This window comes from Dicentrarchus labrax, unplaced genomic scaffold, assembly GCF_905237075.1.
Source record: "Dicentrarchus labrax unplaced genomic scaffold, dlabrax2021, whole genome shotgun sequence".
NCBI classification, from domain to species: domain Eukaryota; kingdom Metazoa; phylum Chordata; class Actinopteri; family Moronidae; genus Dicentrarchus; species Dicentrarchus labrax.
Genome location: NW_026136712.1, coordinates 13,741,550 through 13,757,102, shown reverse-complemented (window position 1 = coordinate 13,757,102; position 15,553 = coordinate 13,741,550). Strand labels below are relative to the sequence as shown.

Below are 15,553 nucleotides of genomic sequence, written 5' to 3'. Positions count from 1 at the left end.
TGTGTACCACAATACTATTGATAGTACTATAGTTAACATTAAAGTCATTTGCTATTTGATCCTTGTAACAATCTAACAATAGATTATTGTGATGGTCCTCTAAATCAGGCTCTAAGCACAAACAGATGCTTGATGGTCAGAACAGCAGCCATTCACAACGCAGGGTCAAGATGACGTCATCGCCAAGACCCACCTGCCGAATTAAGCAGCGAATGGGCAGCAAGACCAGAGCGGTTGTGGGTGTATCCAGTCAGCCCTTTCACTGTGAAATGTGCCAGGTGTCCGTCAACTCAGAGACACAGCTGAAGCAGGTATGTGGGTTTACACTAATGAAATAAATGTGACTAATTTTACTACTGACCACTGTATAAAAACTAAAAAAATGCCTAACCTTTGTATTCTACAAGGTAAAACTACCCAATTTGTTGGCTCTTCAGTGTTAGTCAGAGCTGTCCTGACTGAATCACTCTTCTGTATATGTCTGTCCACTTTTAGCACATGAACAGCAGGAGACACAAAGAGCGCTTGGCTGGGAAGCCTGTCAAGGTTAAGTTCACCCCCTATAATAAACTACAGCCCAGCGCTATCTTAGCGGTAAGAATTTGTCAAACACCCACTTGACTACTTTTTCTTTGTCTACATCCCACATGGTCATTAAATAACAATACATAGACATACTCAATAGATGCCTCAGAATGGATCTTATTCAAGCTTGTTACAAGTTTACAAAATAAATAAAGAATTAACTTTTCTTTTCCAAAGAACAAAGGAGTAGATCTAATGTGACAGCACTACAGTTGGTGCACATACTATATGAATAACAATGCTGATTTCTAAATGTTATTTCTTGTAGGCATTAAATGCATTTATTTAGTCACGCTAGCAGCACTGCTCTGGGGTTGGCAGTGTTGCTTGGTCGGTCCACTACTTTACAGACATGCATGGTCCCCAGACAATGAATCCTAATGACTCTGACTGTTTATGTCAGTGTTAGTCAGCATTTTAGTATGCTTATTGTTCATTTAACTCTAAGCTCTGTTGTGTCTATGTACAGCTTCAAAGAGCTGCTAGAATGACTTTAGGGTCTTGTTTAGACTGAACATGTCTCTTGTCTTTGGTTTCAGACTAAACTGGCTCTGCAGAAACAGCTATCCAAGGCCCTGCCGGCAGGGTTCCTGACCAGTCCCCTCAATCCAGCTGCCTTGTGCACCATGGCGTCTGGACCATTGGCCCTACGGCTGCCACCGGGTCCCGCGGCCTTCATCCAGGGTCCCCTGATCAGCCCCACGCTCTTCAGGCCTGCCCCAGGACCTCTGAGGGCCACACATACGCCTATTATCTTCTCTCCTTACTAGCAAAGAGTCAAGCTAGACTGGAGGGCCTAACCTTAGCCACAACTGGACTAACAGAAAAGTTTATCTTGAACCAGTGAGGACAAAGCATGGGACCCCCCTGAGGGACACTAGGACACTATGCAGCGACCGCAAGGCCAGCATATCATCATGTCAAGTTTGGCAGGTTCAAGTCATAAGACCAGTATCCACAATCCCCTGGTGTGGATTGAGATTTCAGTGCTGACTGACCAGTGTCTCCTCCCCTCTTAAAAATGGACTATCACTCAGCTGTTTCCCCTCAACAAACTGTTGAGTGCATGTTCCCCGGGGTCTGGACCCCTCTGGAAGCCATAATGACAAGCATCCTGTAGTTTTATTTATAAGACAATAATAGACTAATACACTAGGGTGTGTAGATGTTGCTAAGTGTTAGTTGCCAAAATTCTTTAAATTTGAGAGCTTTTTAGTCGTACTCTGGGAGAACAAGTACAATACTTCATTCCTGCTTTATTTTTCATAACCAAATCGAAATCAAGAAAATCCATGAAACTGATTACTTTCATATCACCGACCTCCACCTATGAAAAGACAAAGGAGATCTATAACTTGAATTGCTGAGGATATTGCATCTCAACAAAGTTATACCTTTACAGCCATTGTCTGATGTGTATGCTTTTGAATTTAGAATTCATTTTAGATAAATACATACATTCATTTTGTCTCTTAGTCTGTGTCTTGAGGTGACAATCAACTACCACCCTGATATAAGATATATAGAATACTTGCTATGTTGAACACAATATAATGAGATGGTTAAATATAAAGCTATACAATTTGAAAATTGTATTTCTTTGACATGAGCCATTACAACAAGCTCTTCAGGTGATGGTTAGGTCAATAAGTTATGATTTTGCAGCAGCTTGATGCTGTTTGTGCAATATGAACAGGCTGATGTGTGCTGTTCCCCAAAAATGATTTATCCACAAGTTTTTAAATGTCTTTAAATGTGTTTATCAAACATGTTATTTTTTTTATAGAGTTGTATTTAAAAAAAAGTTAATTTACTTTAGAAATCCCCTCCCACCTTATTGTGCTGAATCATCCTAAGCAATATGTATTTTTGAAGTGTCACCTGGTGAAATTAATGACTATTGTAACTGTGCATCAATTGCAATAATGTAAATTATTATGTGCTAAAAACTGTCGATAATGTATTCTATATGAACTTATAAATAGTACTGTTTTTACACACTTGTGGTGGTTTCTTTCTTCATGTGGAAACGGTCATTCTGACCTGCATAGGTGAAGTACAGGTAGATGTATGCATTATCTGCAGCCAGTAGAGGGCGCTGTTGCATTTACAAAATAGACTGAGTACATGGTTTAGTCAGACCCAGAGATTTCAATCCAGCTTGGTAAACCCTGCCGCTGTAGGCCTACAAGCCATTAATGCAACAGGTTGTGTGATTTGATTAAAGGTCTAGATTATGAAATAGCCTGTCTGGCAACTAGAGTTGCTTTATTTTTTTTTAGGTTTGGCAGGGTGTTAATGTAACTTAGTGTTTTTAAAGGTTATTTGGGCTTTTACTGCCTTTATTTAATAGGACCAGCTGGACAGAGACAGGAAACTGGAGATGGCATGCAGCAAAGGGCTGAAAATTGAAACCTGGCCACTGCAGTAAAAATTTATTTAATAATGTTTAAACTTACTGTAGAGGTCATATATGGACAGAAGTGGAGACATGAAAAAAAATCTGATGTAAAAGCTAAAGGTCTTTAATCAAAGCACACTCTTGCACATTTGCATCATCAGTACGGTACTGTTCTGATTAATGAATGTACAAAATGAATGCACCTGTGTACTGCATTGTACTTACATATGTGGTGAATTACTGCTGAGGTTTTTAAAACACTGAAGTACTTAGAAAAAACAACATAAACACAACATCATAGTTGAAGATAAAAAAAAAAAGCAAAATACAAAGTTATTGCCGATGTGGTGTATGTGGCCCCAATACAGTACCTTTATACTTTATGACACTCTAGTGCCCTCTAGCCATATTTCTCATACAGGCTCACAGAGGTAGGAAGATGTCTGTCCTATTTCCTACACTTATTTGGCCCCACTTAAAATCATGTTTAGTTTCATTGATAGAGACATCCTTAAAGGATAGATAATGTTGTGTCTCCATGTTTACAAAGAGATTAACTGTAAATAAAAAAACAGATTTAATGGAAGGTGAGAGTGCTTTTTTCCCCCAGCTCTTAACATGGACATTATTTATTTGCAAAATTATCCACAGCATGTCTAACTGTTCATTTGTGAATAATTTTATTCAGAAGAATCTGGTAGCTGTAGCCTCTCAGGTGAGGTCTGATATCATAGTGAAATGACTGGATGTAAGTTCATGAGTTTATTGAAAAATGTATATAAGTAGAAGTAAGTAAGTAAAATTTATTTATATTGCGCTTTTCACAGACATAAGTCACAACAGGCAATATACAACAAAAGGCCATAACAACAACAAGGAAGGAACAATGCATAATAGAATAAAACAGTGTATAAATAAATAGACACATACACACACGTACATAGACAACATATGCACGCATAAAAACTAGATAGATAGATAGATAGATAGATAGATAGATAGATAGATAGATAGATAGATAGATAGATAGATAGATACTTTATTTATCCAGAGGGAAATTCAAGTATCCAGTAGCATACAAAATACAAAACATACATTAAACATACATTAGACTAAAATTTAAATTCCTAACCTTAAGAATAGAATTAAAAACTAAAATAGAAGATAAAATATAAAGTATACATTAAACATACATTAGACTAAAATTAAAATCCCTAACCTTAAGAATAGAATTAAAAATTAAAATAGAAGATAAAGTAAAATAAAAAATATATGTATGTATGATATGTATAATATATACATACGTATATATACAGTATATACAGTTGCACAATATTGTTATTTATTTAAGTTTTTGTAACTTTTATTTTGAAACGCTCATGTATGTAGGTTATAAACATCAATCAATAAAATAATATCTAAGAAAAAAAAAAAACATTCATATGATACAAATCCTGCTTTAGGAAAATAGATGTTGTAATTCTGATGCTATTGTTTCGGTTTTTTTTTTCCTTTCTTGTAGTGGCCTAGTTTCTCATGACCTCAATTGAAATAAATAAATAAATAAATAAATAAATAAATAAAAAAAAAAAAAACGAAGCCATCAGTACCCGGAAATGACGTCAGTTCGTGGTCGTCCTTTCCAGAAAAAAAAAAGATGGCAGCTGTTGACATCGACGTGCCGGTGGACGCCGAACCCCAGATCCACAATCCGGACGACCTGGAGCGGTAAACGTCACAGTTGACCTCCGAGTTTAACGGCGCCGCGCGTCTAACGGGAAAATAACCGAAGATTTTCCAACTGAAATCAACCGTCGTTAGCCGAGGCTCGCGTGACCAGCCCGGAGACATGCTAACCAGGCTAGCTCGCTAGCAGTGTGGTACCACTTTTGGCTAAATCTTAGATTTTTTTAAATTTCTTTTTTTTAATCGGTTTTCATTCATTACAGCCATTGGCGTTATTTCTAGTTTCGATTGCTTTAAATTTAACAACTTGTTTATTTTTTTCAAATTAATTCGCTTTGCCTCCTTTAACGTCATTGTCGGGAAAGAGACGTGAATTAGCGTCTCCTGACACATGCTCAGGTAAAAGGTGTCCCGGCCGGGAACTACCGTTACCGTTATTGTCTGTGGAGACTCGTCGTTTTATGGACACTTGTTAAAATGTTAGCACGGTAAATAAATAAATTAATTAATTAATTAGTAGAGTCTCTTTTTGGACTCTGGTAGCAGGCAATGCTTTTGTCTATCGAGAAAGTTCCGTACGAGGCAGGCGGATAGCTTTGGGTAGACTTGGGGACGTATAAAAGTGAAGGTGATTAATTTAAGAAACTTACTAAAAACTCCTAAAACTGTCCGTCATTTAATTATATCATTTCTTGATATAACTTTTAAATAGTTAAAGCAAATCAAAAAAAGCTAGCTTCCGGTGGTTTTTAGCTCATTTTAATTGAGCTATCCGGATGAATCATCACTGACACAGCACACTTTTATTGATGTGCTGTAATGTAATGTAATGTTATATTATGGGACCTTGGTTAAATATTTATAATCACTACAAGCACAATACCTATTAATATGAGACCTTACCCGGCTCATAACATGCCACATGTTAAAGACAGACTATAGGAATATGTAGGTTGTCACATTAAGTGCTTTATCCAGTATTTAAATAATCCAAGATACCCTTACAGGTGTTAAAAATAAACTTTATTTATACTAGGGGTGCACCATATGGTAAAAATAAAATCATATTGCAATTATTTTGACAGATACTGCGACTGCGATTACAATTATTGTCATTTTTGCAATCATAATTTTAATTTTCTTTGAAAAAAAACGATTTGGGGTCTGTAGCAAACACACGTTTGAATGTTTTTAGGTCAGGGAATGTCTGCAGCACTACAGTACTTTGTTATAATGCCGTTTCGTCACACATTTTACCTCTGTGATTTGAGTATTGCACTTGGCCATTTTGCTATTTCAGTAATATTGCGATTAATTGTGCAGCCCTAATTTATACAGCACTTTTCAGACAAAAATTACGGCGTTAATCCTGGGTTAACCAGGATTAAAACATATCACGACTGCAGTGAGGCAAATGAAATCAACCAAATACAAATTGGGGGGGGGGAGCCCTAACAATGATATAAGATAAAAACAATAATAATAATAAAATAGTTTAGACGTGTGGGAAATAAAACTCTGTGCTAGCATTAATAAAAAGCTTTAAGAAGTGATTTTAAAAGATGTCACTGATTCTGACGAGTGAGTTGCCAGTGTGTGAAAAGGGATCACCAAGCTGTAGTTATGGGCTTTAAATACAGACAGGAAAATGACTAAGATCAATTTTAACTGCTGTTGTCAGTGTCACATTTAAGTTACACCAAACGGTAAGATGCAAATAGTTTGGTAACATTAATGGACTCTTTCATAAGTCTGAAATTATATTTTGGGAATCCTGAAATGGAGGGAACATGTTTATTAGACTTCTAACACACATTTCATCTTTGGTGGTGCCTCTTCATTGTCTTTGGGTTTATTCGCTCTTAAGGTAAACCACTGTATGTGCCTTACAGGCACTGCTGGACTGATAGTGCTGTACACTTGCCAACTAAAGTTGCATGTATTTGCATAACTTTGTATAAAACAAAATGTTGTCTCTTATTAAATTACAATTACCTGTTACCATACAAAGAAAATAATTAGTTTAGAAGATTAGATTGGAATATTCAGAATAACGAGGTTTTTTCCCTTTTTTCCCTGTTTCGTTAAGATGGCTGTATTGTCTCAAACTTGGTAGCGTGCCACTACGTTTTGCTCGCAATTTTTTGAATTATCAGCTGCGGTTGGCTTATCGCAGCTGTAATATATTGATATCATCCTTTATTTGTATTTGTTTTGTTTTTTTTCAGTTATGCTCTTGGACACCATTTTGAGTCTCTCAATAGCACATGTTGGGCCAAAGCCCATTTTTTTAATATCAAACACTGACACTTACCTGGGCATGTTTTGGCCTTTGGGAATTGCAACTGGACCCTAAATTAAAATCTAACTGGGGTTTAATTTTTCTCTTCTGCACCCAACTTTAGTTTGTGATCTTAAAGTTGTTTTTTAATTAAATTTTTTGACTGATTGAAAACAATTACCTTGATGTAACTGTCGACTGATTAGCATGAATAGCAACATGCTTAAACCCACAGTAGCAGCAGCAGCAGCAGCAGTAGTAGTAGTAGTTCTGTGAATCAGTGCAGATTTACCCTTTAGCACCCTGTACATTTGACAGGACTGCAGCAGGTGAATTTCACTGCTATGTTTAGTACCGGAGCTATTAGGACTGTGTGTACCCTACTCTGCTGTCCCAGTTCCAGGTGTAACACACTCGCGCCTCGTTTGCAAGAAATTCTCGTCTGGTCTGGATTTGATGACAGTGCCTGAAGTCTTTCACTCTCAGTATATTCCCGCTAGTCTATTGCTTGTCTTTGTTTTACGTTGTATCAACTGATTTCTCTTATTTTCGCACCTTTTCCCCCTTGACGTTGGCTTCTTTTTCTCCCCTTTCCAGTCAGGCTGAAGGCTTCAAAGAGCAAGGAAATGCATTCTACAGCCAGAAGGATTACTCTGAGGCTTTCAACTATTACACTAGGGCCATTGGTGAGATTACCACAGACATACTATCATCGCTGCTGTAATTTAAGTTTTGGCAATGTGAATGTACACAGCACCCATTGACCAATCGTAGTTCATACTCTCCTGTTGAGTAATGCTGATGATCTCTTCTAGCCGCACCTTTCCCAGCAACAAAACAAAATGAACAATAAAACATTGCTATTGCCAACTGAGTCATTGCCCCTGCGTGACGACAACACATGCTCCTTCCATGTACATTAAAACAGTATCAGGAGTATCTTAACTTCTGTCATTTGTCTGGACTTCAAAATATATTTTCAGTAAACTCTATATTGTGAAGATATGGGCCCATATATTCTCAGATATATATATAATTTGTACCAACATCTAAGTTTGCCCGTGTGACATGTTTTTCTTCCTTTAATCTCAAGATGCATCCCCTAGAACTGCCAGTTATTATGGCAACAGGGCAGCCACCCTCATGATGCTCCGTCGCTTTCGAGAGGCCCTAGAAGATTCCCAGCAGGCCGTGCGGCTGGATGACTGTTTCATGAAGGTCAGTTTGAACAGACTCTTGAATTGAAAAACATCATCTTGATTGTCAACTTTGCTCACCACTTTTTGTCTCAAAACTCCAGTTGCACTTGCAGAATAGTGAGCAAGTTTTTACACAGTCCTAAGCAGGAATTATGCCCCTCCTGTCATACAGGGTCATCTACGTGAGGGCAAGTGCCACCTGTTGTTGGGAAATGCCATGGCCGCTAGTCGCTCCTTTCAGAAGGTTTTGGAGCTGGAGCCCGCCAACAGAGAGGCCCAGCAGGAGGTGGGGATCACCAGAACTTTTTACATTTTATTTACTGTATTATTATATTACTGTATAAGTATGCATTGAATTGATTTACAATCTAAGCACACGCTTTGAGCCAAAGACTGAATCATGCCACTCAAACTCGTCTATTACTGTTGTGAAGAAAGTGATGATTGATGACTGCTGTTTTATTTTAGAATAAGACTGCAGAGACTCTACTGGAGTTCGAACGAATGGCGGATTTTGGCTTCGAAAAGCGGGATTTCAGAAAGGTACTTTACACCCACTCTGTTTTTTGACTAATCTCACAAAGTAATGCCCATTCTTAGTTGATTTGTCATGTAATCAGTTGTTAGTGTGGTCTAACTTGGACTTGGAAAATATAAGCAACATCCGTGGCATCACAATATAATTTATGTCCAAATTTAAGCACAAATATGCTGGAAAAACAATCAGATACATTTTCCAGTCATCTACATGAAGAACTTAAGGAACTTTTCTTTAGTGGTTGACAGCCTGTTTACAGAAACCTTCTGTTTTGATGTTAACACTTTGAACAGCTTGTTGGAAATGCAACATTTTTTACATTAGTGTTTGGCATTTGTCCTGATCCAGGTGGTGTTCTGTATGGACCGGGCCTTAGCTGTGGCTTCTGCCTGCCACCGCTTCAAGATCCTCAAGGCTGAGTGTCTTGCTCTGCTGGGACGCTATCCAGAAGCCCAGTCAGTAGCAAGGTAGGTACAACTGGTGCTAGGTTCACGGTCAGGGCTCGAAACTAAGTATGTCCCTTTGTCCCGGGAACAGTAAAAAATAGCACCTGGGACACAAAGATACAGTGTTTGGGACAATTCTGGGACAGTAGAGAAATGTATCTTTAGAAATAAAATTATTACGTTTATGAGTAATGGAATATATATTGTTTCATTTGTTAATTGCTGTGCACAAGCAGTCAGTGGTGTGTTGTGTGGAGGATGTATGATCTTCTCTCTCACTCTGTTGCTCCGGATCTCTGGATTAGGGTGTTCCTACAGTTTGTAAATATTTAAATTGTTTGTTAAACAGGTTTGCATTTGCACTGCAGTTTGCTGTGACGCTTTTATTGATCAGTTTGGTCTGCGACAGTTGAAATTAGACAGTGGGGGGGGGACATTTCAAGCCCTTTTTTGTTGTAATGATGCAATTTTATAGTTCTAGCTTCTCTGATTCCCGAGAATAGGACCTGCTTCATTAGTTTGGCAATAAAAAGGGTGCTGTTGAGGTTATAACAGCAGATGTTTCATTTACAAACATTTATTTTACAGTGATATCCTGCGAATGGATTCCACGAACGCAGACGCTCTTTACGTTCGAGGTCTGTGCCTCTACTATGAAGACTGCATCGACAAAGCTGTCCAGTTCTTTGTCCAGGCTCTACGTATGGCACCTGACCATGAAAAGGCCCGGCTAGCCTGCAGGGTAAGATTGTCATTTTGTCTATCTATAATTTTGTTTTAAAACTAAAAGCAACAAATGTGTATAAAAATAGATAATAACTGTAATTGCACGACTAATTCTGCCATTGTAAAGGCTTTTATGTTTGGGTGCAGTGCAACACATTTGCAATTACAAAGACTACACTTACTGATGATGGTGGGGGTTTTACACCTTGGTGTAAGAACAGCCAAGATGTAGTTACAAAGATAGACGGTTCACTATTTCATACCGTAACTACTGTTAACACAACAAGAACAAAGAACTGTTGTGACTCTTAAAATTTTCATTTTTTTTGTACAAGTACATTAATCTACTTTTGTTTTCATTGAACGTAAGTCCTATTAGACATTTTGCACCCATTAAATTTCACTGCAAATCTGAGTAAATGTTTTAAAAGAAACATGAGGACTTGTTTTCTTCCAAAATCAGAATGCCAAAGCCTTGAAAGCCAAGAAAGACGAGGGCAACCAGGCGTTCAAGAACAACAACTATGATGCTGCCTACCAGCTGTATACAGAGGCTCTGACGATAGACCCCAACAACATCAAGACCAACGCTAAACTCTACTGCAACAGAGCCACAGCAGGAGCAAAGGTAAAGGCACCCGATGTTTGGGTGTAAATTTGGCAGATGCTGCTGTCCAATTACTGGTCACAGGCATTTCATTCATAATGATGTCTGATTATTGGCCTAAAAATAGCAACCTTGCATAGTGCTCGGGCTCTTCCAGCTCTTTGTCTCCAGTCCACTGTAATTAACTTCCTCCTCCTCAACAGCTGAAGAAACTCAATGAGGCCATTGATGACTGCACCAATGCAATAAAACTAGATGACACTTACATCAAGGCCTACTTAAGAAGAGCTCAGTGGTATGCTATACAGTCAATATGACAATTTTATTCCTCATTTGTGTGTTTTTGTTGTTTGGCATTGTCCAGTTTTTGAGTGACTTTGTGTGAACCCGTAGTTACATGAACACAGAGCAGTATGAGGAAGCCGTACGGGACTATGAAAAAGTTTACCAGACAGAAAAAACATCAGGTAAGTTGTTTTTTGTGTTGTTTTTTTTACTAACCGTATATACTAACTGGTCAGGTTTTCATGCACTCACATGACTTACATTTTTAATCTTATCCTTCTAGATCACAAGCACTTGCTGAAGACGGCACAGCTGGAGCTAAAGAAGAGTAAGAGGAAAGATTACTATAAGGTGCTGGGGATCGGCAAGAACGCCACCGAGGATGAGATCAAGAAGGCATATCGCAAACGAGCCCTTATGCACCACCCAGGTAGCCATCCAGGTGTTTGCACAGGCATGCAAGATACTGACGTTGATTATATTTGTTTATCTTATCTCTGTTGTGTTGTATCATTGTCTTGCAGATCGCCACAGCGCAGCAACTCCAGAGGTGCAAAAGGAAGAGGAAAAGAAATTCAAGGAGGTGGGGGAGGCCTTCACTGTGCTCTCCGACCCAAAGAAGAAGGTCCGCTATGACAACGGACACGACCTGGATGATGATGGCTGCTGTGATGGGAGAGGTATGTGCTTAGTTTATTCTTAACTCTGGCTAGATTTACATTCAACCTGCTGGACTTGAGTTGGATCACAGGTGTAAACAATGAATTTAGTCAGGCTGAATTCCATTTGACTGTTTAAATTGTGAATGGCTTACTGGCCCCCTCGGATAGGACAGATCCATCTAATGTTATTAGTAACGTCTGTGATTTTCCTACAATAGTCAGGCGACCTGTTTCTCTCTGTTGTCAATACAGTGTGTATATACACAACAACCTGGGTTTTGAAAGTTGTAAAATATGCGTACAGTATGTAAAACAGCTCAGTTCACCTCCATTATATGTTTAGTTTAGCAAATGACGTCATTTATTTTTACATCCTTCCTGAAGGTTGTCAGCTGATCCCGCTATATTTGCCTTTACGTTCTCTTTAGATTTCGATGCAAACAACATCTTCAGAGCTTTCTTTGGTGGCCATGGTGGAGGATACAGTTTCGATTCCAGTCCAGGTGTGTTTTTCTTTTCCAGTTTTGACATCCTCAACCTTATTGAAACACGATATTATTAATCAGCGTAAGTGCATCCTCTTAACTAACTTCTTTTTTCTTCTTTTTTTTTTTTTCTAGAATCCGCACCTGGAAATTTCTTTTTCCAATTTGGCTAAAGTGGAGGAGCATGTGGGAAAATGCAGCCCTGCAGTGGACAAAATGAAGTTGGACTCAGTCACCTCCCAATGCTCATTCTCCTGAGTGACTTGCAAAAACCTCCTCACTTTTCTTTTTAAAGAGGTTTTTGCATTCACTCCTAAATTTACTCCTTGCGTTGATGCTAACAAAGCATGGGAAGGATAATTCAGAGGCTTTAGGTATGAGTTAACACTGTAAATAAACAGGTGTTTAAGATTATTTTTTTTTTGTTTTTTTTAAGAGGTTTGGATCAGCTGATTGGAGCATGTCCCTATTGCCAAAATCAAAATGATATTAAATTAAATCTAATCTTGTAAAACTGCCTCAACCTTCGTAAAGGTGATCAGTAGTAAGAAATAAATTGAAAGTGTAAGCATCATGGTGGAATAGTTTTAGAAGACATAACATGATATACGTTTTTAAGATTCTCCTGGGATAGCATGTCTATAAAGCAAGAGGCATTGTACTGTGGAAGTTCAATGTCAAAACTGACCTCAGGACAGCCTGTTAAGGACAACACTCGTCCCTTGAGGGTGTGTGTCCAGGTTTTATTGGCTCACTTGCCAAATATAGAATCGACTTGCAGGGTTTTTGTTTCCTCTCCTTTTCTTCATGCTGCATTGTATATTTGACTTGAATGTAAATCGTTTTTTGTCCATAAATTTTTCTTCTTCATTCTTCCCTCGGTCTATTTATATTTATTGTACTGTACATTATAACCTGTATACAGCACAGTGCCAGTGTTCCATGTCATCCTCAATTTTTTAAGAGACTGGTTTGTAAATGTTTCCATCCTCTTCGCTCTTGGATTGTGAGGCCAAAATCAGCATACATACCTGTACACCTAAAGATTTTCTTCTGTTTAAAGCACCAACCACACATCTGTCCTAACTGTCCCATTCAAATTCAAGTGGTGCCTTACAAGAATGAGCAGATCCATGAACCTTCTTCGAGTAAAACCTACATCAAAAGCTGCAGAGCAAGCACATCCTATTTGCAAAAGGCAACAGTTATGTATAGCATGTTTTTATTTTATTTTATTTTTTTTGTGCTCTTTCATATGAAAACCTTTTTTTCATATTTGGCCAGTAAACAAAATTGCAAGTGAATTCATCATCATGTCAAATATGAAGACTTAACATTTCCTTTCATGCACCATCACTCACACCTAGCTGTCACCCACCTAGTCTTGTCATGCACGTTGGGTCAGTACAGCCCTTCCCCGACTTGTTCCGCCTGTTTTAAAAGGGGCACTGATAGCAGGTTGGAAGCTCCTGTTGTTAATAGTTGTGTCACTGATCTATGTATCATTTTTAAAACTTGTCACAGTATTAACAAGACATGCTTTTCTTATTACAAAAATAAAGGCTCGTCTTTTACTGTAATGCTGGACTTTTTCACTTAAATTTCTTTTTGGATTAATTTGATCTAATCTTTTTCTAGATTCAGATTTTGAGTATTTTCCATTTTATGCTACTTCAGTACATTTCAGAGGAAGATCTTGTGCTTTTTAATCCACTGCATTTGTTTGACAGCCGTGGTTATTAGTTTTCAGATTTAGATTTTACATACAGAAACATGATGCATTGCTACAGATAAAACTACATAACATAATATACTGTAAAGTAAATGAGCTCCTCCGTAATTATTGTTATATGATCCAATAATGTATAATGTATAGCTCTGAAAGAGGGCACTTTTTTTGTTATTTAGGTTTTTATTAAAATAGATATTTAAAACAAAACCAAACAATACACTAAAATAAAACAGTCAATTACAAAACTTTACAAATGTTCCCATATTATTACATCATATCTAGCCATTGATTTTCTTATAACCTTTGATGCAATAAGCCCTTAATGTACAGGAAGAAATATTCCCAGACCTTTTTTATTGCTCATCCTAGCTTGTGAATATTCAAAGGAAGCTGTTTCAGTCACAGGTTTAACCTATTTATTTCTAGTGTTTTTCTTCCAGTTTTTGCAAACAAATCTTGCTGCAATGATGAAACCTGACAGTATTAATCAAAATTTTGCTTTGGTGACACCCTGTGGTAAAAGTGTTTTTAACCAGAAAGACTTACGGTAAGGGCTTTCTATCCAAGTTTCACCAGCGCTTCCTTTCCTGAAGGAAGAACCACGCAGCATTCCCATAACATGTAGTGCCAATAGCCTACATTCCAACATCTATCTATACTTACTGTACTCTATATTCTAACCTCTATATAGCAGAGTGCCAATGTTTATCATCCTCTTTGCTCTCAGATTGTGAGGTCAAAATCAGCATACATACACATTCATATTTAAAATTCTTCTGTTGAAAGCATCAGCCACACATCTGTCCTACTGTTCATATTCAGGTGGTGCCTTTCAAAGACTGAGCAGATCAGTTATCTTCTGACAGTAAAATCTGCACCAAAAGCTGGAAAACATTTTCATATCTGACCAGTAGACGAATTGAAAGTGAACTACTTGCCCTGTTAAAGATGAAAAACTTAAATTAAGTTTCAGTCACACCTAGATGTCATCCACCTAATCTTGTCGTGCACGTTGGGTCGGTACAGCCATTCCCCTACTTGTTCCACCTGTTTTAAAGGGGCACTGATAGCAGATTGAAAGCTCCTGTTGCTTATTGTTTTCTCACTGATCTATGAATCATTGTATTATCTCTCGTGGCCCAACCTGGGTATCATATCATGTCATGTCTCCTCCACCATACCACCACATACTTAAAATTCTTGCACTTCTCATTTTGCATGTGTATGATGTTTTTGTAGAACACTGGAGCACTGTGCATTATGTTCAGTAAATCAAACAGCTTCTGCATCATATTACGTTTCTCTAAACTCCTGTTAAGTTTGAACACACTCCCTATACTGCTCCTTAACTGGAGATATTTCCAGAATTCTCCCTTTGCTTTCATGTTTCAAGAGCAGGGTCAACATGCTCCTAGTATGTGTTAAATGTTGCATAAGTCATGAATCACACATATACCACTCCCATGCCAACCATCCAAACAAAATTAATGTTTCCTTATCCAGACTTATTTAGTACATCTGCGCTTTAAAATTAAGATTTGTATGAATGTAAGTACTACTTTTACTTCAAACTTGAAACTTATGTTTACAGGAGTAATGTTTCAGCTGGAAATTAACACAATTTTCCATTTGTCCCTGAAATTTCTTCTTTGAAGAATATATTTATTGCAATTTTTCACATACAACATAGAACAAAACAGACTAGGCATGACAAGTAATATGAGTGTAAGATTAAGAAATAAAGCTAAGAATAATAGGCATTATATCCATCCCCAACCCTCACCTCCCTCGACTACAGAGAAAGGCAAAATCAAATAAGTATGTAAACAAAGGTTACAGGAAAACTTTTACATAGTTTAGCAAACACTTGAAAAAAGGAAAATGACAGTGTGAGTTCCACGCTTTATAGAAAACGTGCAC

The 15,553-nt window shown here is 37.8% G+C and overlaps 2 protein-coding genes across 6 annotated transcripts in view; both read left to right on the top strand.

The window, feature by feature from the left end:
• LOC127373163 (zinc finger protein 385B-like) overlaps positions 1-2,581 on the top strand; it is a 72,599-nt gene extending 70,018 nt beyond the window's left edge. For all 5 annotated transcript variants that reach the window (XM_051417346.1, XM_051417349.1, XM_051417348.1 and 2 more), the window contains 3 exons: positions 109-311; positions 496-594; positions 1,125-2,581. In XM_051417346.1, the coding sequence (XP_051273306.1) occupies positions 109-311; positions 496-594; positions 1,125-1,355 (533 nt within the window). In that variant the 3' untranslated portion in view covers positions 1,356-2,581. The remainder of the gene's footprint in view (positions 1-108; positions 312-495; positions 595-1,124) is intronic.
• A 2,032-nt stretch (positions 2,582-4,613) lies between these two features.
• LOC127373165 (dnaJ homolog subfamily C member 7) lies at positions 4,614-12,771 on the top strand. Its single transcript, XM_051417351.1, has 14 exons — positions 4,614-4,714; positions 7,551-7,639; positions 8,047-8,171; positions 8,325-8,438; positions 8,621-8,695; positions 9,039-9,157; positions 9,725-9,878; positions 10,326-10,490; positions 10,673-10,764; positions 10,863-10,936; positions 11,038-11,184; positions 11,279-11,434; positions 11,845-11,919; positions 12,037-12,771. Exons 1-14 carry the CDS (start codon positions 4,644-4,646, stop codon positions 12,072-12,074), a joined length of 1,494 nt encoding a protein of 497 aa, XP_051273311.1. The 5' UTR covers positions 4,614-4,643; the 3' UTR covers positions 12,075-12,771.
• The last annotated feature ends 2,782 nt before the right edge of the window (positions 12,772-15,553 follow it).

Bases quoted from the DNA above. Each gene is read 5' to 3' on its own strand.
- LOC127373165 (XM_051417351.1), top strand. From the start codon at position 4,644: ATGGCAGCTGTTGACATCGACGTGCCGGTGGACGCCGAACCCCAGATC. The intron at 11,185-11,278 runs GTAGCCATCCAG...ATTGTCTTGCAG, and splicing joins AGCCCTTATGCACCACCCAG to ATCGCCACAGCGCAGCAACT. The intron at 11,920-12,036 runs GTGTGTTTTTCT...TTTTTTTTCTAG, and splicing joins CAGTTTCGATTCCAGTCCAG to AATCCGCACCTGGAAATTTC.